At 38.6% G+C, this 21,961-nt stretch overlaps 1 protein-coding gene across 1 annotated transcript; it reads left to right on the plus strand.

Moving 5' to 3' along the window:
* Positions 1-335: 335 nt before the first annotated feature.
* LOC110967278 (ribosomal protein S6 kinase beta-2-like) lies at positions 336-21,749 on the plus strand. Its single transcript, XM_022216835.2, has 16 exons — positions 336-547; positions 3,580-3,634; positions 4,118-4,155; positions 4,256-4,370; positions 6,192-6,260; positions 6,372-6,519; positions 7,452-7,509; positions 7,643-7,743; positions 7,928-8,018; positions 8,241-8,331; positions 10,026-10,133; positions 13,377-13,439; positions 15,077-15,154; positions 15,378-15,485; positions 15,664-15,776; positions 16,465-21,749. The coding sequence occupies exons 2-16, from the start codon at positions 3,581-3,583 to the stop codon at positions 16,640-16,642; spliced, it is 1,413 nt and encodes a 470-aa protein (XP_022072527.1). The 5' UTR covers positions 336-547; position 3,580; the 3' UTR covers positions 16,643-21,749.
* The last annotated feature ends 212 nt before the right edge of the window (positions 21,750-21,961 follow it).

Genomic DNA, 21,961 nt, shown 5'->3' on the forward strand with positions numbered 1-21,961 from the left:
ACAGTTTTAGCAAATTAAGATTAAAAAAAGGAAATCCTCTGACAACTGAATTCACTGCATTTTAGTCTAATTTGTTGATCAGTTTTGGCATCTAAAACTCAGCAGATGCCATCCGATGCCCCATCCCACTATTATTAGTATTAGTATTAGTATACCGTCTCTGGTATTCATGGTGGCAGTAATAATACACATATTATGATGATTATTAATAATAATCTATATTGTATTTATGAATTTTAATTGTTAATATTAATATTGATCTATAGTATTGAAATCAGACGCATCATTTTAATCTTTGTTTTTTCCATCTGCTTTGTTTTTTTTTCCAGGTCTGCCTGGCTGATGACGCAGCAGGTTAAAGGTTAACCAGAAGCTCGGAGCTTCATGCTGTCCACAGGAGCATGAAATGAGCCTGGACACTCCTCTGTGCTGTTACTGCTTAGTTGACGAAACTGTAACAATGACAACCTGAGCTTGTTGTGTATGAAAACCTGTTAAAACTACCAGACTGAGTTAAAGGAACTGCTGGATGAAGGAGCGATCACAGGTGAGACGCTAGTTAGCATTAGCATGTTTTCATTTTGCTCGCTACCTGTCAAACCAGCTGTCAGCGTGCGTTAGCAAACATTTAACACCGTCAACTACTATTTATCCGTTTTCAGCAAAAACTGCCTCCCTAATAAGTTACAGATAAACTGTAGACATGAATTATCTCAGTGGAGCCACAGCATTTGCTGTCATGTTTACTCACATGTTGTTTTGATTGCCATCTGATTTAGCTAAGTAGCATGCGAACGTTAGAAACTCAGCTAGCCGTCTAACAGAACTTGACACTTGATATAACGAAAAAAGGAGTTGGTATCCAATATCTGAAGCCACATAGCTTCTGACAGGAGCTCAGAGACGGTTTGTTTTCATGTGTCGCCTTTATGGTATAGCAGTGCTGCGTTTCACCGAGGTGTTTTGGTGGAAGCTAGGCTAAGGTAAGGGTTTGGCTAGGCTGGATATTTTTAGGGTTTCCCACACCTTTATGTTTAACTCTGTGGTTTTCAACGCTGAGCCAGCTACAGCAGGGGAAGGCGACGCTGAAGTTTACCTCCCTGTCTCCTTGTTGAACTAAATCAGATCTGACATGCAAAAATGTCGCGTTTGTTTGATCACAACCTGATCCGTTTTAGTACAGATAGTGCTTTTTGTGTTTCAGCATCTGAGAATGCGTTTTAAACAGCTTCTCCTCGTTGATCTAGTACGGCTTTGTCATATCTAAGAGCAGTGTTTTTATGTCTAGACCTGGTCTGTCATAGTTCAGATGGTTGAAATAGCCGTTTTGTGTGTTTTCAGAATCTAAAAGTGTATTTTAAACAGCTTGTCCTAATTAATCCAGTCCAGATCTGACATATCTACAGATGTTGTTGTTTTTTTTTTTTTTAATTTTTTAAACTAAACCTAGTCTGTTGTGGCCTTGATGGTGGAATTGCCATTTTGCACGTTTCATAATCTGAAAATGTATTTTCAACCACTTCTCCTGCTCGAGCTACTCTAGATTTGACATAATTGTGAGGTGTTTTTTTCTTTCCACAAACCTGGAACAGTTAAAACCTGAAACTATTGAGGCAGTCAATGGAGTCTACATGTTAATCAGGTTTGATAAGTATAGGTTCTGGACCCAGTGTATTGCTGTCTAAATGGACAAAAACAGTGTAATCACTCTTTTATGAATGCAATACACATTAAACAAATGTCAAAGTGACAACTTGCTGTATAAGATATGTAGAATGAAGGGATTTTGTTGATGCATCACTTAGCTTAGATTTGGTAAATTTTCCTGACAAAACGAGATGTTGCATGTGAACCATCAGAAGGTTGATGAGTCTTCCTGTTTTTATGACTCTGATAAATATTGCAAATTTTGGTGCTCTTTTTTGACAAAGATAAAATGCTATTCAAACCCACTGACAGGTTTAGGGTTCACAAGGTTAAACAGAACAATTTAACAATAACAAGTGGTACAAAACAAACAAAATCTGTCTTTTACTGTTTCAGCTGTTTCTTAACTTCCTCTCAGCTGTTGAGGTGGATGGAACCTGTGACACATAGTTAGAAAATGCTAAACCCATTGTCACTTCATGGGTTTGACACATTGTGTTTTTATGCATCAACATTTCTTAAATCCCTTGTTGTCAGTTGTGGTAGATCAGAGATGGATGTTGGTTGGCACTCATTTGAGCAACGGTAGAACTTACCTGTACGATTACACATTGCTTTTTTCCTGTATGTCCAATGCATTTACAGATCAATAACAACCACAGAATCATGCTGTATGAAATACAGAGGTTAGAAATCCTCAGTCTGCTGTTTGCCTTTCAATCAGCAAAAACTACATGTTTGACTTGCATGATAGTTGGAGAGTTATAGAGCATGGGTAAAGGAAGACTAATGAGAAGGTAACATTTAATCATCATCTAAGCAAATTAGGATAAAATGTTAGTTTCAGGAATTAATCTGGTTTCCCACTGCAGCATTGAAAAACAAGCAACTTTCCTGCGAGTCTTGGTTTATGGTGATGTTTTATACTGGCATGAATCAGCCGTGACTCTTAGGCAAGCCTCTGTTTATCACTTTGCATCAAGATTTTTATACCCATCACATTTAATTATATGCTAAGTTGGGCTGCCCCTCCCTCTGTGTAAGGTGTAATAAACTCTGGGTATCATTTATTTATAAGGCCCATTACGTTTGTGTTTTTTTAACCACCTTAAATTGCTTCACTGATTGGATTATGTTGCAGGTGCAGGTTGGTTTTACTGACCTCTGAAATCCTTGAACAACCTGCAGGACCAGCTAAAGCTGGACTAATTTTTATCCTCGGGACAATTCAGGTCTTTAATGTAATCCTCTCTCACCATCAGTTGTTCTTGCTTTGATTATTTCCTCGTGTTTTAAGTTCAAATTGCTGTGTTCATTCTCAGTGGTTTCATTATTTAACTAATTTGCCCTCTAAACAATTTTATTACTGATTCCATCTTAATTTCTTAAAATTTGTATCCCTGCATCTTTCATTTAATTGTGTCTTTGCTTGACCTTATTGTAAATAAGGGATCTACTGCAATGCAGCCTTCAAATTAAGGTAGACTGATAAATTAAACTATGAGATAGGACTTAAATTCTGGCTGAGGACTGTTTGCCCTTCTAGTTTACATCGTGGTATGAGTATATATTGTAATATTGTTTTCAGGAATTAAAATTTGTCATAGATAATGTAACACATTGGAATCTTGTTTTGCCAAATGCCAAAATTCTTGTAAAGTTAATGTATAAAGCAGTCAAACTCATTTGTTTGCAGCTTAATAAGATACCAGATCAGGTCACAGCAGAATCAACACATTTCTGTTGTCTCAGTTTTGTCAGATCGCCCAACCCTGGTCTGACAAAGCAGACCTGTTTTAGTGTTCCTGTGATCTCTTTTCTCTGTTCTGTCAGTATAGATCGTGGCAGATGTGTTCTTTACCCATTCCTCAGCAGCTGAATCTTCTACAAAGCTGATGTCAACCCTGTTTGACTGTAAAGCTTCTGTTTCAGGATGGCAGGAGTGTTCGACATTGACTTGGAGACTGAGGACATCAGTGACACAGAGGTCTGTATGCTGTTGTTATTGATTAGGCTACAGCTGATCAGTTATTACCTAATAAGGAGATAACAGTGAGTGAATCAACTGATGACTTTACCTCTCTGTCTGTTATCATGTCCCACCCACAGCACTGATTGGTTACATGCCACAAGTAATAGCCAATCATCACTGAAGGTTAAAGGTTGAACAGTAATTTTCTAATTGAGCATATGTAAGACATAATTATGCAAATTGATTTTTAATAGATTTGTGTTGATCAAAATTTTGACACCAAGGTTTTCATTTTTGCAGCAAATATATTTCAAATATCAGTTATCAGTCTCTTTGGTTAGTACTGGTCAGTAGTGGTTTTTGGACCAGAAAAAAACATTTTAGTCAATCCCTCAAAAAAACAATACTTCATTACCGGTTTAGACACGTTGTGATTTCACAATGACTTGCTATTACAACTGTGTTTAACCTCTTTGGCCCTTTGTTTTCTGCTTGTAGGACGATGTCTGTGACTTCACTGTGACAGAACCTGAGAAGTATGTTGAATTTACTAATAAATAAATAGATGCTGATGTAGTACAAAAAAAATATCACTTATTGTAACACTGTTGTTCTTGTGTGCGATTGTCATCCCAGCGTTCAGACCGAGGAGGTGGAGTTGACCAGTGAAAGTGTCAACAGAGACAGTGAGAGAGTTGGACCCGACTGCTTTGAGCTCCTAACTGTGTTGGGAAAAGGAGCCTATGGCAAGGTATGGGACTAAACCGTATGGCATGTACTCTGGTGAATCCATACATGTATTCAGAACCTTTTTAAGTGGCATCCACATATTAACCCTGTGAAGTCTGACCCATCAAAAAATAGCCAGAAAATTCAAATTGTTTGGAGCTGGGATGTTTATTAACTCTTGTAACAAAATCCACAAAAAAACAAAAGGAAAACATTGACAGTATTTTTGGGCAGTTTTGGCAACTTTTTGCTGACAACCATGTTCATTTTAGAAACAAAAAGTAATTTTGTCCTATTTATTTAGCCATGTCATGTTGATGAGATAGAAGCCTCAGAAACTCATGTAGCAAATACGAATGGCTATGTAGGGTTAAATTTGCACAATCACTCCATTTCACAGACTCTGCTTTTATTTTTTAACTGTTCAAAGAAGTGATCCCTTAACAGTATAAATAATACTTATTTTATACTAAGTGTGCTGTACGATTATAGCAGTAAATGTGAGAGGCTGTGTTACCTTTTTTGATAGAAATCTATGCAGTTTCTTGTTATTTCTGAAATATAATATAAAAAAATGGCTGTTATGTTCGAGTAAATAAACCCCCAATTAGCAAAACTAGCTAAAAACTGAGTGACTGTTTTTATTCTCAATTTGTATCATTTTGGCATTATGATTTTTCCTTTGGTGCTGCTAAAACCCCTCTATGAGGTGCCTAAAGTTCATCGGTGCAGGAAAAAAAAATAGTTTTTTAGTTGACCTGAAGAGAAAAAGTAATGTTAACAAGGTGTTCTTACTCATTCCTACAGCAACCAATCTTAAAATTTACAGTGCCGGATTGTCTTTGGATATCGACTTGATAATGATCATTTATTGCCAACCGTATGAGTACTAGCGATCAAGATGCTGTGATATTCAACACAGAAATGTGACAATCATCATATTTTAGAAGCTGGAACCATCTTTTGGTTCATATTTTTGCTTAATACATGATCAAAAAGTTCAGAGACTGTACCTATAAATATTAGAAATGGTACCAGATTTAAATTTGGTTAGTCTTCTTGTGCAAAGATACAGCACATACATGCTTTTGCAACATGTGTAACGCTCCCTGGAACTCCTGAATCTCCTACACTGTGTAAAAATGGTGACCTTTCAACTGGAATTTTATTTTGGGGAGAGGAAAGAATTTGAAGAGACTCAAATCTAGCGAGTAGGTGAAGTGCAGAGGGATTATTTTATTGTTGTGGTTAAAAATCATGTGTAGAATTACAGTTGCACCCCTCAGTAGGAGCACTCACACGCCATTACACCACAGTTCACGTCATTTGCACCAAAAATTCTCCCTCAGGTGCTTTAGAATGCCACAGTAGAACTCTGTGAGGACAGTTGGACTCTGAAGGATAAATTCACAGTGTACAGTCCTGACCTGATGCTCCTTCTGTGGTCTTAGAAACTGCCACCTACTTTTTGGTCTCATGGTGGTAGCTGCAGACCCAGCTCTTTTCACCAGGATGGTTGGATCTTCCATCTGCTGACTGACACACAATGATTTATTTTCAGAGGCAATTTCAGCTCCATTGAGAAATCACAAATGTGCACCTACCAGAGGTCACAAAACCACGCTTCACTCCGATACAGATGTTGACAGTGCAGTGTCACATGGTCTCCTGATGCGGGACAGTTACCACTTGCACATGTTACACATTCTGACTCTGAACATGATTCGTGCACATGCAACCATCTCTGAACTTCCTGATCGCACCACATAAGTGACTCAATAAGTTCCACTTTTTTTTTTTTTAACCTTTTTACACTGTACTGCTGCCTCTCGTTCTCTCTCAGGTTTTTCAGGTGAGGAAGGTTCAAGGTGCCCAGACTGGGAAAATATTTGCCATGAAGGTCCTGAAAAAGGTATTTCTACACATGGCCTCCACACTGTTTAGCCCTCCTTGTCTGTTCCTTTCTTCATCCTCCTCCACCTCAGCGCTGTTCCCACTCTTTGCCACCATTTGTCTCATGTAGGCTAAGATAGTGTGTAATGCTAAAGACACGGCCCACACACGAGCAGAGCGGGAGATCCTGGAGACGGTGAGACACCCATTCATCGTGGATCTGCTCTACGCCTTCCAGACTGGAGGAAAACTCTACCTCATACTGGAGTGTCTGAGCGGTAAGGTGGAGAGAGATGGATGGCATGAATCACTTTTGGGGCACCTTGTCTGATCCCTTTCTATTTAGATTTATAATGTGTGAAGAAGCAGCAGGGGGATCGATAATGGAACTGACAGAAGGAGAAATTACTACATTTACATGCACAATATTAATTTTTTACCCTTCTGATTATTCCTACTAAGCTATGCAGATGGCTAATGAAAAAGAATGTTCCCCTAATATTTGTGTTTAAATGAAGTGTTACATTTCCGCAAGTTCATGATGTGAGGGACAGGGATCAGGACAGGGAAGGTAACAGAAAGAAAATCTGCACCTTTGCAAAAAAAAACAAACAAAAATAAGGCTTTTGGAGGTCTAAAAAATGGAGTGGAGCTATGACTCTCCACAGCCAACCACTAATTTTGCTAGAAGGAAGCAAACTAAAGAGTCCTCAAACTAAGGCAGAATCATTTGGTGGGAGGAAAAATATTAAGCACAACCATTTCCTTGGAGATAAACCCTCACAAAACTCTAGAATTTACCCGATTAGGACATTGCACTTGGCCATATTGGATGAATATGTCGATTAATTGTTCCATTGTTGCAGAGTGTTGGTTAATTTATTTGTGGTCAACACACAGAGAAGACTGTGAACTAACAAACAGGCTGTTAGTTTAAAATCCAAATAATATGTTGATACTTTTTGGATTTTAGGAGCACATCCCACATGTCTTAAACTTCTCAATTTCAAAAGAGGCAGGTTTGAAAGGTGCTTTATAAAAAAAAAAAAACATTTGAAATTAGGTCTAGTTTGGAATATCCAAACAAAATCTACTGTTTATATAATATCTGTCAAATTTTTAGTTTTGTCATCTTCAAATTAACAATACAATATTAGTTTGCATGTAAACCGTCATTGTTTACCCCCTTTTTACTGCTGTTTATCACCAGGAGGAGAGTTGTTCATGCAGCTGGAGAAGGAAGGCATCTTCATGGAGGACACCGCCTGGTAAGGATTCCCTCTCCTCTGTGAAAGGTTTGCACATAGGATGAGTTTGATTTTAAGTTTGCACAGCTTCACCGTCATAAAGACTCTTAATAGTCTAATGTAGGTTTTGGACTTAAAGTCTGTGTGTCCATAGTTTTTATCTAGGAGAGATCACATTGGCCCTCGGTCACCTCCACTCTAACGGGATTATTTATAGAGACCTGAAACCTGAAAACATCATGCTCAGTCATCGAGGTAAACACAACTTTTTTTTCTTTTTTTCTGAGAACTGCATATTCACAGTATGTGGCAATGTATAATGAAAACAAGATGATGACAACATTTTGTGCATAATTGTATTAAATGCATAATGGTTCAAAGTGTTTGTCACATAAATGTAGCCTTGCATTGATATTTATTGGAGCTTTTGTATTATAAGGACACATCAAGTTGACTGACTTTGGACTCTGTAAGGAATCAATTCACGATGGAACTGTCACACACACCTTCTGCGGCACCATAGAGTACATGTGGGTAACGCTTTAATCTACACTTCATACAGACACACACACACACACACACACACACACACACTGCTTTTTCTGTAGCTTTATTTGCCATTTGTTGGCTGCTGCTTTCTGCTTATCCTCATACCGATGCTGCTGCTAGTCTTAGATTACAAACACAAGCTTTTCTCACTTTTTTTATTGCCCGTAATTCCCTCACTCTGTGTGTGTCTTCTTCCCTTTCAGGGCTCCAGAGATCCTGACCAGGTCAGGTCACAACAGAGCAGTGGACTGGTGGAGCCTCGGCGCTCTGATGTACGATATGATGACTGGATCGGTAAGCTACAACTGTGAGAGAAATAGTTATGAGCAAACTATGTCAAGAGATAGTGTTGGGCTGTAGTAGTTTTCATTTTTTTCTGTTAAAGGGTAAATCCTGTGTCTTTAGCCAGAGAACTATTTCCCCAATTTTGGGGGTTAACATGACCAATAAAAACGATTTTTTACCATTAGAGTCTAACAAGACAGTTATGGGCATTGATAACTGTTCAGTTTGGCTTTATCCTTTTTTGCATCTCCCACAGTCCTGCATTAAAACTCTTAAAGTATTTTATCTTGTTTTCTTTTTCTTGTTCAATGTTCTTTGATGTTGTTTTTTCCATTACTTTTTCTGACATTATTAGATTTTTACTGTGATATCATTTCATTATTGGTGTTGAAATATTTAGCTAGGTTTTGTATCAAGGTCACAATTTTGGTATCATGACATCACTAGTTGCAGGAAGATAGCAATGTCAAAGTTTACAGAATTGGAGTACAGAAAGCTTACTGTTGTGCTGAAGGTGTGGCTAGTTATATTACAAATCAATGTAAACACTCTGTATGTACATGCTGCTTTGCAGACCGTCATGTTTGCAGTACCATTTCGACTGGGCTGACTTCTGCCAGTCAAAGGGAGAAAAAATCTTAAACCGAAGCACTTTTTTGCAAAATCATTACACATGAAAGCATGGCAGGATAATGGCAAAAGCTACAAGAAAAGCAGTCAGAGAGCGCAGTACTCCATCAAGGCTGTTCAGTCGTTGTATGATTTCACAATCGTGATCATCAGCAGGCAGCTGATGTAGCGTTCACTTGTTCCTTGGCAAAGTAAGTAGTACAACTCAGTACACCAGTCGTGTGTAGAACTGTTGGGCTATATTGCAGGTGTTACGGTGTCAGTATTGGATTCATTCCAAACATTTTATTCCCTTCAACCATTAAAAGCCAAAAACTGATATTTGGGAAAATAACAACTTGCTCCAGATCTCCCTCCTGCAACCTGCACAGTGGTAGCTTTAGCATGAGCCCAGTCCACCCCCAATTTACTGCTGTTTTGATGGAGAAGTGGATGCAGAAGTCTGAAGGTCTTGATGCAGAGACTTGTATCAGCCATCTCATTCTTTTGATGTGTACCTCAAGCTCATGCTGATAGAAGACGTTTAGAAATAAGATCAACCTCTGAGGACAGCCTCAGGCAGGTTTTACCTTGACCTCCTGAATCTTCCTCTATCTTCAAATTGTTTCTTTGGGACCCTCAGGTTATTTCTCGGTGTTTTACTTTATAAATATGCCGAACAGTTCACAAACAGGGGCCGTTCATAGCAGAGGTATTTTGTTAGAGAAGAAAAAGAATCATAGAGTGACCCGAAGGTAAGCATTTATTTACTGACAAGACTAGATAAAAAAAAATGGTTTATAAACTCTCCAAGTGAAATAAAAAAGTAATGGATTTGTACAAGTGACAGATTCAGACCAATGCCATGTGCAGCTATACTTATTCCAGATGCAAGTGTTTGTTTCTTTTGATTGTGAAGCAGCTCACTGTGGTTACATTTTGCTGTTTCAAAGCATAATATTATTGAAAAATGTTCATTCTTATAGCGATGCTGTTGATCCAAACTGTGGTGGATTAACCTCTCTTTTTAATTATAAGAGAACTAGTAGTTTTGATTTCCTTTTATTAACTGTTGTCTGTGATTTTTCCACCAGCCTCCGTTCACAGCTGAAAACAGAAAGAAGACCATTGATAAGATCTTGAAGTGTAAACTCAATCTACCCCCCTACCTGACGATCGATGCCAGGGACCTCATCAAAAAGGTTTGTAACTCTTTCACATATGAGGTTCGATCAGAAAGTTGAATCTGTTCTAGGTGTGCTCAAATGAAGTGCAGTACACATGCAACATGTGGGAGTGATAATTTTCATGAGTCAGGACTCTGTGTGATGTTGTGCGATCAACGGTCACCATGAACTTTCAGAAGCAGCACAGCCTTTAGGCTTGTGGACAACCAAAGAAAATCTTGCATTGTCTCTTTAATTAACCAAACCCATTTCTGGGTAGAAAGGAATCTGTACATTATCTGTAGAGGAGCTAAATCAGTCTTCCACAATGCACTGAGTGACTCTACTAGCTAGCTTATCAGCCTAAATGAATTGTAAATCAACATAAAATGCTAGTATTTGCAGCTTATCATATCATTTGAACCTGGTTATTTTCTACAGAAATAATAAGAACATATTTGGAGCAGAGCACCTGCACATATTCACATGATTCTGAAAATATATCAACTGGGGATCCAGCTGAGATCCAGACAGGAACTTCTGAGGAATATAACACAGATAGGTTAGCTAGTGTTTTTAGATGATATGACATGCTAGTTGTTGAGCTGCGATACACAAACTTCCAACTTCCAAAGTTTACACTTTTTGAGCATCTGTTTGAACAAAATTCAGCCAAACCAGCGACAACTTCAATAATTTTGTAGCCAACTTTGAGTAAATGTTCAGTAAAAAGTCAAATAAGTTTGTCCATTAATTTGGACCATTAAAGCTGTGAAAACACGGGGGTGTTCACAGGCTGTAAGGACGCTTGATGTTCTCTTCAACATTCACTGGGTTCTGCACTGAGGGACAGCATTTGCTGCTTACCATTGCTCCAATGCGTAAAATACTTTTTTTGTTTGGCCACACCAGCACAGTTAGTGCTCTGATCCTGCACTATTCATCAGATTTTACTACCTGTAAATTCTTCCTGTAACCGAAATGAAATTCAGATTGGAGAGCTGTCATTTTTACACAGCCTATTACTGCACAAGAAGACTAGACTGACGGGGCTGATGGTCAATTTAAAGCCGTTTTATACGCACACACTCGTGTTTGATCACACCTCATAATACTGACACAGATGATGTACATGTGCTGATATACAATATTTGTTGCTCTTTTGTTTTACATGATTGGCAGGCACTAAGTTATCTTAACCCAGGCAGTTCTGAGTAGATGTGTCTTATATTACTGATTGCAGAAGAAAAACATAAAATTCAATGAATGTGTGTAAGTTTGTAGTCATGAGCGTGGGTGGCTTTCTTGCAATATTGCATCTAACATGAAGAACTCGGGGCATGTGCAGGGTTTTTTTTGTGTGGATATCACGGCTCAAGGGCTGATTTCTAAGCCTGTGGGTAATTATATTGTGGATTCACCGTCAGATCAGTGATTCTTCACAATGAATCTGTGTAGTAGTGTTGGTTATTGTGGCTCACCTCCTGCCAGCTGCCTCTCTTCTAACATTCCTGCCAAGAACAGCTCGCAATCCGTCTTCTCAGCACGAAGTGGAGACTTTCCTGCTCTGCCGCTTCACACATCTGTGTGAAGTCCATCTCTCCTTTATTCCAAAATACAATCATTGTAGAAAAAACTCCAAGATACACTCAGTGACCAAATAGTTCTAAACATGCCCAGATTTCTGATCTATTCTCTTTGTTTCTCTTGGTTTTATGTATTTTTTGTTATAGATGTATCGAGTTCAAATCAGCGCGTGGTATAAGCTTACCTTTTATCTTTTATAAATAGATGTTGTTTGTATGTAGCACCGCATTCTGCCCGCAGTTTAACCACACTGGCAGTGTTTTCTTCTTCACAGCTACCATCAATGGGTTTCTTGTTTGTGGAGTTAAAAATGAGCATTTTTCTGTGACCACAAAGCTCACAAACATCATGAAGAATACGAATGCTGAAACTATGAATGTGTTTTCAATTCTGGTACGCAATGTGAGCCAGCAGTGAGTCACCACAGTTTGACCTACTTTAACCTGCAGTGTAGGAAGGATTCATTGCATGGAGGCATGCTGCTGATTGAAATAAATGAGCATTGAACAGGGTGCATTTCATTATTCTGGATATTTTAAGCTTTGTAAATAATCACTTACATCTGAAAATCATGTGTTGGGATGTACATTTTCTAATCTGATCAGTTGATCTCAGTCGTTTTAGTTCAGCTGGGTTTTACCCCCACATTTGCAGGGTCTGTAGACACTGTTTTCTGCAGGGTCTTAAAATGTGAAAAATTTCCACCTGATCCTCAGAATCAGCTGATCTTTTTAAGTATAGAGTCTTTAGTAGATTTAATGAAGCCATGGCGAGTTTTACCTTCATACTATGAATATTTCCAAATGTAAGGCCTTTAAAACTCATGGGGGTGGGTGGAGAGTTTACACTTTTTGACTTGCATTACTTTTTTTCAGCAGTTTTAAACCCTCATAACTTGATAAGTACATGAGCTCTGTTAATAATGGCAGCCAAATATATTTTACATTTATTTCGGATGTCATAGTGTCAAGACAAAATCTCATTTTTGTATAGGAAGTTTTTCTTCGATAACCATTAGCTGATTCTAAGGCGGTCAGGAGGGAGGTCAATGTCACCTTTTTAATGGGATGGTCCACAGGTAATATTTTAACTATGACAAATCGCCCTGAAACTTCACTAGTTCATTACTCACATTAAGAAATTAAGAATTTTTTTTCTGTCTTTTTCTTTTTTTGCATTACAAGTTTTCTGAAATTTTAGCTTTAAATATACAAAGGTGATACGCATATTTTGCCTGAAATTCCAGAGCAGAAATCTGACTACTGGATGAAGTCAGCTTCAATTTTCTTGTTTTATTATGCTGAAATTTTAGAGGCAATATTTTTCACATAGGGGATTTTGGATAGCTGTTTTATCACTCTATAAATCTTGTCAACAGCTGAAAACATCTGTGTTTTTATCGTGTGTTTAGAAACAAAATGTTATGAAAATCCGACTATGGCTGATATATGAACAAACCCCTCAGTGAAAGCCTTTGGAATATAAGAGCGAATAAAAATGTGAGGTTTGTTGCCGGTACACGCAACTATCTCAGAATATGTTAAGTTAATCTGTCCCAAATATCTGTATTGGAAAGCACATCTATTCTTCAAACATAACCTAGTGATGAATAATAATAAGTCATGAATATTAAGTGGCAACAAAAGCACCTAATCATGTATCTCCATAGTGACCACTTTTATATTTTTTCAGCTGTTGAAGAAGAATCCAGCCCAAAGACTTGGTTCCAGTAAAGCAGACTGTGCTGATATCCAGGTAAGAGCCTGTTTTCACACAATTTCAGACAATGTGAGCTTTGTAACTGCTTTCCTTATTCAACAAGCGAAGAATACATCATATCCAGGTGTTAAACACCCAGTCATGTTGAACAGTCTCCACTGGACATCATTAAGTATAAATGTAACACACCAATTATAGCGGCAGCTGGCAGGCCAGGCAGTAGCACATGTTCTGTTCCATTATCAGTGAATGTGAAGAAAGACTTACAAGGTGTTACCTGTCATTGATACGATGTAATGGTCTTTTTTAAGGGTATGTATGTCACGGCAGTCTTGAGTTTCCAGAGACTCCTACAACTATTAATATTCTGTTATAAAATTCTTCATTGTAAAAAAGAAATATCATGCATTATGTTCTTTTATAGATTTTTTTTTATAGGTCTTCTCAAAATATAGCAACATCTGCTGAGTCTAAAATATACACACAGCAATGCTACTATTTGGTTCAATGTCCCTTTTCCATTTTTACCTGAACTAGGTGCTTTTGGAAGCCATCAGTGAACTTCTGGTTCTTTCTTTGACCACTCATTTTCACAGAATTGGTGGAGTTGAACTTAAAGTTGCTGATTTTCTGACACAGACTTGTTTCTTCATCACAGTCCACAGGTTCTTGATGTGGTTGAAGTAAGTACTTTGAAGAGACCAGTCTAAAACTTTAATTTCAGCCTGATTTAATCTCTTTTTTTTTACATCACCGTTGTATGCTTGAATTCATTGCCTTGTTGGAACCCTAAACTCTAAAATGTGGAGGTAATCCTCCTTCTTCTTTATTCCATTTATTTTGTGTAGAGCACCAGTTCCATTGGCAACAGAACAACCCCAGAGCATAATACTGCCACCACCATGCTAGACTGTAGGTTCGGTGTTCTTGGTGTTAAGGTTTTACCTTCTCTCCTCCAAACATATTTCTGCTCATTGTGACCCAAAAACTCAATTATTGTTTCATTTCGACAGAACTTTCCTCCAGAAGGACTTTCTTTGTCCATGTGATCAGCAGTAAACTTTAGTTGAGCCTTAAGGTGCTGCTTTTAGAGGAAGAGTCTCCTTCTTGCATGGCAGCCTCTCAGCCCATGCTGATGTAAGACGCTGTGGACACTGACAGCTGTACATGCATTTTTTTGTTCTTTCAGAATTATTACAGGTCTTCTGGAAATCTGCTGGGTCAAAAATATAGACACAGCAAATTGAGTTATCAGGTTTGATGATGTAGGAGTCGTTGGAAACTCAAGACTGCCTTGATAGATGTGGTCTTTACAAGTGTATGTAAACTTTTCTTCATGACTGTACATAGCGTTGCCACTGTAATTAGTATTAACTATAGTTATCTGTAACTTACAAAAGTAGTTACACTTCGGCAATATTTCTTGTAAATGTTCTTCTATCTCAATTTATCAATGTAAAATTAGCAATTATATTAATTCCTACCAAACCAAGCCACCAATTTTTACAGCCATTCTTTTTTTTTTTTTGGCTCCAAAAAATTGTGGGATTTTACACTGTTTAGGTGAATTGTCAAAAAAGCAGTACACTCCTGTAAGAATTTGACTGCATTTTCACAGTCATTTATTGTAGTGCAGAGAATATGTATAAATTAGCACTTTAAATCCTCTGCAGAAACATCCATTCTTCAAGCACATTAACTGGGACGACCTGCTGAACAAGAGAGTGGAGCCGCCGTATAAGCCGCAGCTGGTAGGTGCCCATTATGTTATCAAAGAGCTTGTTAAAATGATGTGTTCTTTTTATTCTCGACTGGTTAATTTTGCGTTTTTAAATTCCACCTACGGTACTTGATTTATTCTAAGCCTCTCGTTGCGTTTCTGTTACATTTTACACTTTTTTGTTGCACCTTTATCAGTCCTTTTCCCTCTTAGCCATTTTTTCTTTCGCCTTTTTATTTTTTGTCTCTCTGCAGCAGTCGGACGAGGACGTGAGTCAGTTTGACACCAGATTTACCAGACAGACGCCGGTTGACAGTCCAGATGATACCTCACTCAGCCACAGTGCAGAACTCGCCTTTGCTGTGAGACATTCTTCCTTCCGTCATACAGTATTTAGGGACTATACAAACACCAGTATACTCAAAATGAAGCTTCTGTTTAGTTTCAGCTCCTCTGTTTTAACACTGTAATGGAAAAAAAGCTTATTTAAAGTATCATGGTGACATTATCCAACTTCGACTGAAATATATTTCTCCTCAGGGTTTCACCTACGTGGCTCCATCGGTCCTCGAGAGTCTGAAAGAAGGTTTCTCATTTGAGCCCCGCACACGAACTGTACGCCGACACAACAGCAGCCCACGCACACCCATCAGGTAACGCACGCACAAGAAACTCGAGTTTGGATTGACATTCTGTGAGCTTATGTTGAGATCAAATCAACTGGTGTGTCGCCTGAGGAAATGAGATGCAGCAGAAGAGCTTCAAAGATGATTTTACAGATGGTTTTACTAATTCATTAACGAGGATCACACAACATTAACAGCAGCGGTCTGCAAATTGATTGGATTGGATTGATATTGGATGATGGAGTGAGTGTGGGATGTGAGGGTGAGGATGTATTTGAAATGGTGTTTTGGTATTTTTTTTCATGGATGGATAGATAGATATCCAGTTGCTTACGTTTCATTTCAGAAAAATGAGAAAACAATTGTACAATAGAATGTGCAAATTGTGCTGGTATAATAAAAAAAAGTGCAAAATTGTGTTGGAATTGACAATAAACAAAAGAGTGTTAAAAATGTTTCTAGCAACAGGACTGTTTCTGTAACACTGCACAGTAAAAAGTTTGGCTGAAAGCACCACACGATTCTTCATTCATTCTTGCTTGCAATCATTAACATGTTCCCAAACCAAAACCCTGATTCCAAACTAGAGGTCAGTCACACGTAGCGTCCTTTAAAGATGTACAAGATATACAAAACATGAAAAATGCTCATTGGCTTTCTTCTTTTCAGCCATTTCTTACAGCGTCATTGTGTTTTCTTTGTCTATTTCCTCCAGTCCTCTAAAATTTTGCTCCGCTGGACCCTTCAAGTCCAGCATTGACGGCGAGCCGGACCTGTTCTCCCCCACCTCTCCACCAGCAGCTCCGTTCCCAGTGCCACTGGAAAACGGAGCTGCCAGCCAGCCGATCAAGACACCTTCGAGGAACAAGAAGCAGAAGGGACATCGGAGATGAAGGGGAAATCTTGGTCACATTAACGTTTTCTTTAGCATACAGTAAGTGTTGAGGCAGAGAGGGTGAAGGGTTTTTGCTAGAATCATGCTTTTTGAAGTGGTTTACGTTAGAGAAGTCGAAAACATCAGTTTGAAGCTGTCAGTGTGTTTTTTTTCTCTTTCATATCTTACATGACAACGTAAAAATGGAATATAGGTACAGCTACTGCCGGTCACTGTCCAGCATTTTTTGTTCATTGTCGCGACTTTCCAGGAGCTCACTGGATTAAAGTAGAATTTTTATACATTTACAAAAGAACCTGAGTTTAAAGCTTTATTTACAGCTTCACACACCAGTCAGCCACAACATTAAAACCACCTGACAAATACTGTCAGTCTCCCCTTTTGAATGACCGAAGCCTGGAGTCCATAGACCTCTGAAGGTGGCTTGTTCCATCAGAAACCATGACATCAGCAGCAGATCCTTTAAATTCTGGAAGTTGCGACGTAGAGCCTTTATGATTAAACTTGTTTTTCCAGAAAATCCAGCACTTGAACTCTTTGTCATGTTCCTCACATCATTCCTGAACAGTGTCTGCAGTGTGACAGGAAGCATCATCCGGCTGAAAGCGGCCATTGGAGAATATCACTGCTATGAAGGAGTGGATGTGGTCGGCAGGAATGTTTAAATGTGAAAATAACATCCACATGTAGTCAGGGCTCAAGGTTTTAACAGCAGAACATTGTCAAGAGCATCTCGCTGCCTCCACTGGCTCGCCTTCTCGTCGTCGTGCAATTTTTTTCAAAGTAAATGAAAACAGAAAACACTATTAATCATACCAGCCCACCTTCTGTATCTTCATGGTCCAGTTTTTAGGAGTTTTCAGTGGTGGACAGGAGTCGGCATAGACGGGTGCTCTGACAGCTTTCTATTTTTGTGCTACAGTTTGAAACCACCAACCACTAGCCTTCTTTCGGCGTCCATGTCTGTGTCTCTGGTTCCCCGGTTGTCCAATGTTGGATACTTTTGGTAACTACCGCAGTACTCCTGCTGTTTTGGAGGTACTTTGGTCCAGTCATCCACCATCAGTTTGTTTAAAATCTCTCGGATCTTCATGCTGCACATTTTCCCTGCTGCCGACATCAACGTCAAGAACTCACTGTTCACCTGCTGCCTAAAAAATCCCACCCCAGTGATGAATGTTAATCACTTCACCTTTCAGTGGTTTTAATGTTATGGCTGATTGGGTTGTCTCTGCACTTTTAGTTCTGTCACACTGTCGTGCTACACGTGGGAAACAGTCCAACCCATATTCCCTCCAGAAAGCTCTAGAATAAGTTCAACAGAACCGTTTATTTCTCTCCACCATCCTACCTAAATGTACAGTGAAGGTCAGGTAAATGATGGATTGAACAGTGTTTCATCTTGTATATACATGCTAGTATAATTACAGCAAAGGGAAGCTGTGATGTAAAATTTTGAAGATTTAATTAATTCGTCAGCTTTTAATTAGCTCATCAGACTTTGTGAAAAAAGGGTTGCCTATCACAGACTGACGTTTTAGTTAGAGAACTGATTGAAGTCCTGACTCATTTTCATTAGGGTTGACACGCAGATTTGAACATGAAAGTAGGACGTTTAGGTCATATGTTGAGGTTATATCCTGTACATATCTACTGAATGAAATGCTGCATCGCACATAAGATAATCATGAATGTCAGATTTTGTGTTTATTTCTGAAAATTGTGACATTTGTCATTGTTTCTCTGAGCTTTCTTAACAGAGAAGTCTCATGTCTGCTGCCAAAGTTGTGCACACATGCCATCCTTAGATTGCACAGATGGACCAATCACACTTTAGAATACTGTGATTGATAATTTTAATCGGTACGCTGGTTGTAATCATCCATCTTCAAACTAGCTGCTGTTTAGTTACCAAAATATTTTCCATAAACACATGCGCATGTCAGTACAGTGTAAACTCAAAACAGTCTGTTAAAAATGGTGCTTTCAAAAACAAAAATCTTGTATAAAAAAAATGAAAGAAAAGAATATTTTTGGTTACAGAACAAAACATATTTTTACACATGGAACCTCGGACAAATAATGTTAATAAAAAAACGTTAAAATGCTTGGTTGTCACTGCCCGACGCACCTGTAAGGTGTAAAATCACTGCAGGTAATCTGAGTCTCACACTTGGATGGATCACAGAGGGCTACTCTGTTCATTTGGTGCCAGAATTCTTTTGCTGTTTGATTAATTAATTTATTTTTGTACCACAAATGATAAATTAAGATAATTATACCTAATTCTGACCCACATCTCTCTGTCTTGTATAATTACAGCAGAAAACAGCTTCTGGCACTAAAACCACATGCAGCTCTTCAAGAGACAAAATCTTGTTGAACAGGGATTAGATAAACATTAAACAGAAATTGGGTCAACTATACAGCTTTAAATCACTTCCTCCACTACAGTGACACATTAACAGTTGAAGGTGGAAACACCCCCACAGATTTGAATTAGTTGCTGGATGAAGCTAACTTGTGTAAATCATCCATTTGCTTTCATGCTCATCATGTTGCCTGTCGCTCATGGTTAGCTGGGGAGTAAAGAATGTATTTTATAGGTGTAAACTATCCTTTACATTGTGTACAGTTCTAAGGTTCTCAATCATTCAGAATTTAAATAGTCACACAAATAAATGCAGATAAAATATGTAATAGAACCATGAAATTGTGAAATGAGCCACCGAAGTTTTGGCTGTGCTGCAAGTGTGATTCTAGACACAACAATGCCCGTCAGTCCACTTTCTGCACTGATATTCATACTGACAGTGTGACAGCAGAGGATGAACCTCGTCCACTGTCTCAAAGTTTTGAACAGACATTTGTTGTTTTCAGAGGGTGAGTCCCACTGACTGATTTCTTCTCTGGCGGCACCATGAAGTTCACGTTTTAGTTTTTTTTTGCAGTGAAATATCTCAACTATTGATGGGTTTGTTGATTGTCAGGAGGTTGTAGTAAAAACATGCATGCTACTCTATAGATGAATTGGTCAATCTTTAAAGACTCCATGCGTTCTTGTAGAGCCCTATTAGGTCAGACTTTTAATTTCTGACCATATGAGGGGTGATCAAAAAGTTCAGAGCTGATTTATGTGTGGCTGCCATCCTTGTTGATGTCGTCTTCTTGTGCCACGGCTTCCAGTGCTCCTGCAACACTTGAAACACTCCCTTGTAAGTCCTGTCATGTAGACATTTCAAGCACCATTTGTGACTCTTCAGACACCTCAGGATGTTACAGAACTGTCAGAAATGTGGCCTGACAGTCGACCCCTGGGGGACAAATTCCCAGTGCACAGCCATGAAGAACACATAGAATATGTTCCTGGTGCTCCTGACCTGATGCTCCTTCTCCACTTTTGGAGACCATGGCTTTTCCACTGTGAAAACTTCAGTTTGGTCTCTGGATGGTAACCGCAGACCCTCCTCTGGTCACCATGATGATCTTCCTCACAAAGGTTGAATCATCCAGCTGCTAAATGACACAGAATGTGATGCTCGTTCTCTGGGAAACTTTAAGCTCCATTGTGAAATCACTAATGTGCAGCTGCCAGTGGTCACGAAAACATCTGAAAAGGTCCTGTCTTGTCTCTTGACTTGTGACAGTTACTGTTCACACAAACAGACCAGTATCAGGAAAGTTTGATCACCTCTCATATCCCTGTAAACCTAAAACCATTCCCATAATCCTGAGCAGGACTGCTAATGAGCAGCTTTCAGGGAGATATTCCCTATTATTATTTAGCATTTAGCTCAAAGCTGCTTTTTAAGGAGGCCGTATTTGGTTATTTGAGTTCCTCTTTTCCTGCTATGTGTCTTCTGCAAACTTACAAAGCCCAAAGTCCACACCAAAAGTTCTGTCTTACACAAAATTCTTACTTGCCTGACACACCTGGTTTTAAGTCAAGATTTTTCTTCTACCTACATCACCTTGTGACTGATTTGCACAACTCCTGACTAGCAGCTAATTTAGCATAAACTGAAGCAAAGAGTGTTCAGCTGCCTCCCATTCCGACATACTTTCCTCACTAGAGCTGCTTCTTCAGTAACTGCATCTGTGTACTCCGAGATCTGTGGTTACTAACCAACATTACCTGGCTTCCATCAGTCTGTCTGACCAGTCAGAGCACACTGAACTTTTCTGGTCCTTAGAGAGACAGGACTTAAAATTTCAGACAGAAAATCAGAGAGAGAGAGAGAGAGACGCTGAAGGAATATACAGTGGTAGAAAAATGTTTTTGAACAGAAGAGCATGTGAACATATTCTAGTTGACCTTAAAATAAACCCTAAAAAATACAGTTTTGAAGCTGTAAATAGCCTCACGTGGGCTTCTTAAAGTTCACCTCAGTGTTTTTGGGCAGTCAGACTGAAATTAATGTTGTGGAATAAGATGATTTTGACACAGAAACTGCCAAAATTCAGTGACAATGAGCTCAATTCACAATTTCATGGTTATATAATGTATATTTTTTTCATATGATTTGATTTTTTTGTGTCTCCAAAGAAATGAATCACCTGCTTTATTTATGGATTTTTTGTTTTGTTTGTTTGTTTGTTTTTAAATCAAGGAAGATACCTGTTGTCCTGCTCCTGTTTGCAGATCAGTCCAGCTCACAGCAGCTAGAAACAGGTCCAACGCAGAAAGTCTTCCTACTTTCCTCCACCAGCATTCTCTCATTTACACATTCTGTATATACTGGATGCACAAACAGCCTGTGTGCCCACTGTTGCTCGTAATTCTTTACGTTGTAATACCGCTGTAAGAATACAGTGGTACAGTATGAACTGTGGAACATCATGAATTGTAAACTCATTAACTCGTAAAATATGCAGTTGGACAGCAGGAACGAGGCTTAGCCGTGTTCTGTTGTGTATATTTATCTACATGATTACTCCTTACTATAGAGTGATAAATATATGATTGCCGTGAAAAGGATTCTACATTTGAATTCAGAAAAATAGGATTGAGTTGCTTATTTTTGTGATCATTGCTTTTTTTTTTGTCTTGTATTTCTTCTTCTAACTGATGAATGTGTTAAGAATAAAAATGATTTCATTGCTGACTTGTGTTAATTTATGCAGGGGGGAAGCAGGACTATAACTCACTGTGATGTGCAATGTGTCATCAGAGCTGCAGGTAATCTGCAAATAATGATTATTTTTTAATATCTTTTTGATTAATTGACTCGATGTTTGATCGATGAAATGTTGCAAAATGGGTTTCCCAAAGCCTAAGATGACAAATGCTTTGTTTTGTCCTGAAGATCTTCCGTTT

This window comes from Acanthochromis polyacanthus, chromosome 3 (genome assembly GCF_021347895.1).
Source record: "Acanthochromis polyacanthus isolate Apoly-LR-REF ecotype Palm Island chromosome 3, KAUST_Apoly_ChrSc, whole genome shotgun sequence".
NCBI lineage: Eukaryota > Metazoa > Chordata > Actinopteri > Pomacentridae > Acanthochromis > Acanthochromis polyacanthus.

What these genes read in the sequence shown, in the direction of transcription:
- LOC110967278 (XM_022216835.2), top strand. Translation starts at nt 3,581, where the DNA reads ATGGCAGGAGTGTTCGACATTGACTTGGAGACTGAGGACATCAGTGAC. An exon ending in CATACTGGAGTGTCTGAGCG is followed by an intron (nt 6,520 to 7,451) that starts GTAAGGTGGAGA and finishes GTTTATCACCAG; the next exon opens with GAGGAGAGTTGTTCATGCAG. An exon ending in GTGCAGAACTCGCCTTTGCT is followed by an intron (nt 15,486 to 15,663) that starts GTGAGACATTCT and finishes ATTTCTCCTCAG; the next exon opens with GGTTTCACCTACGTGGCTCC.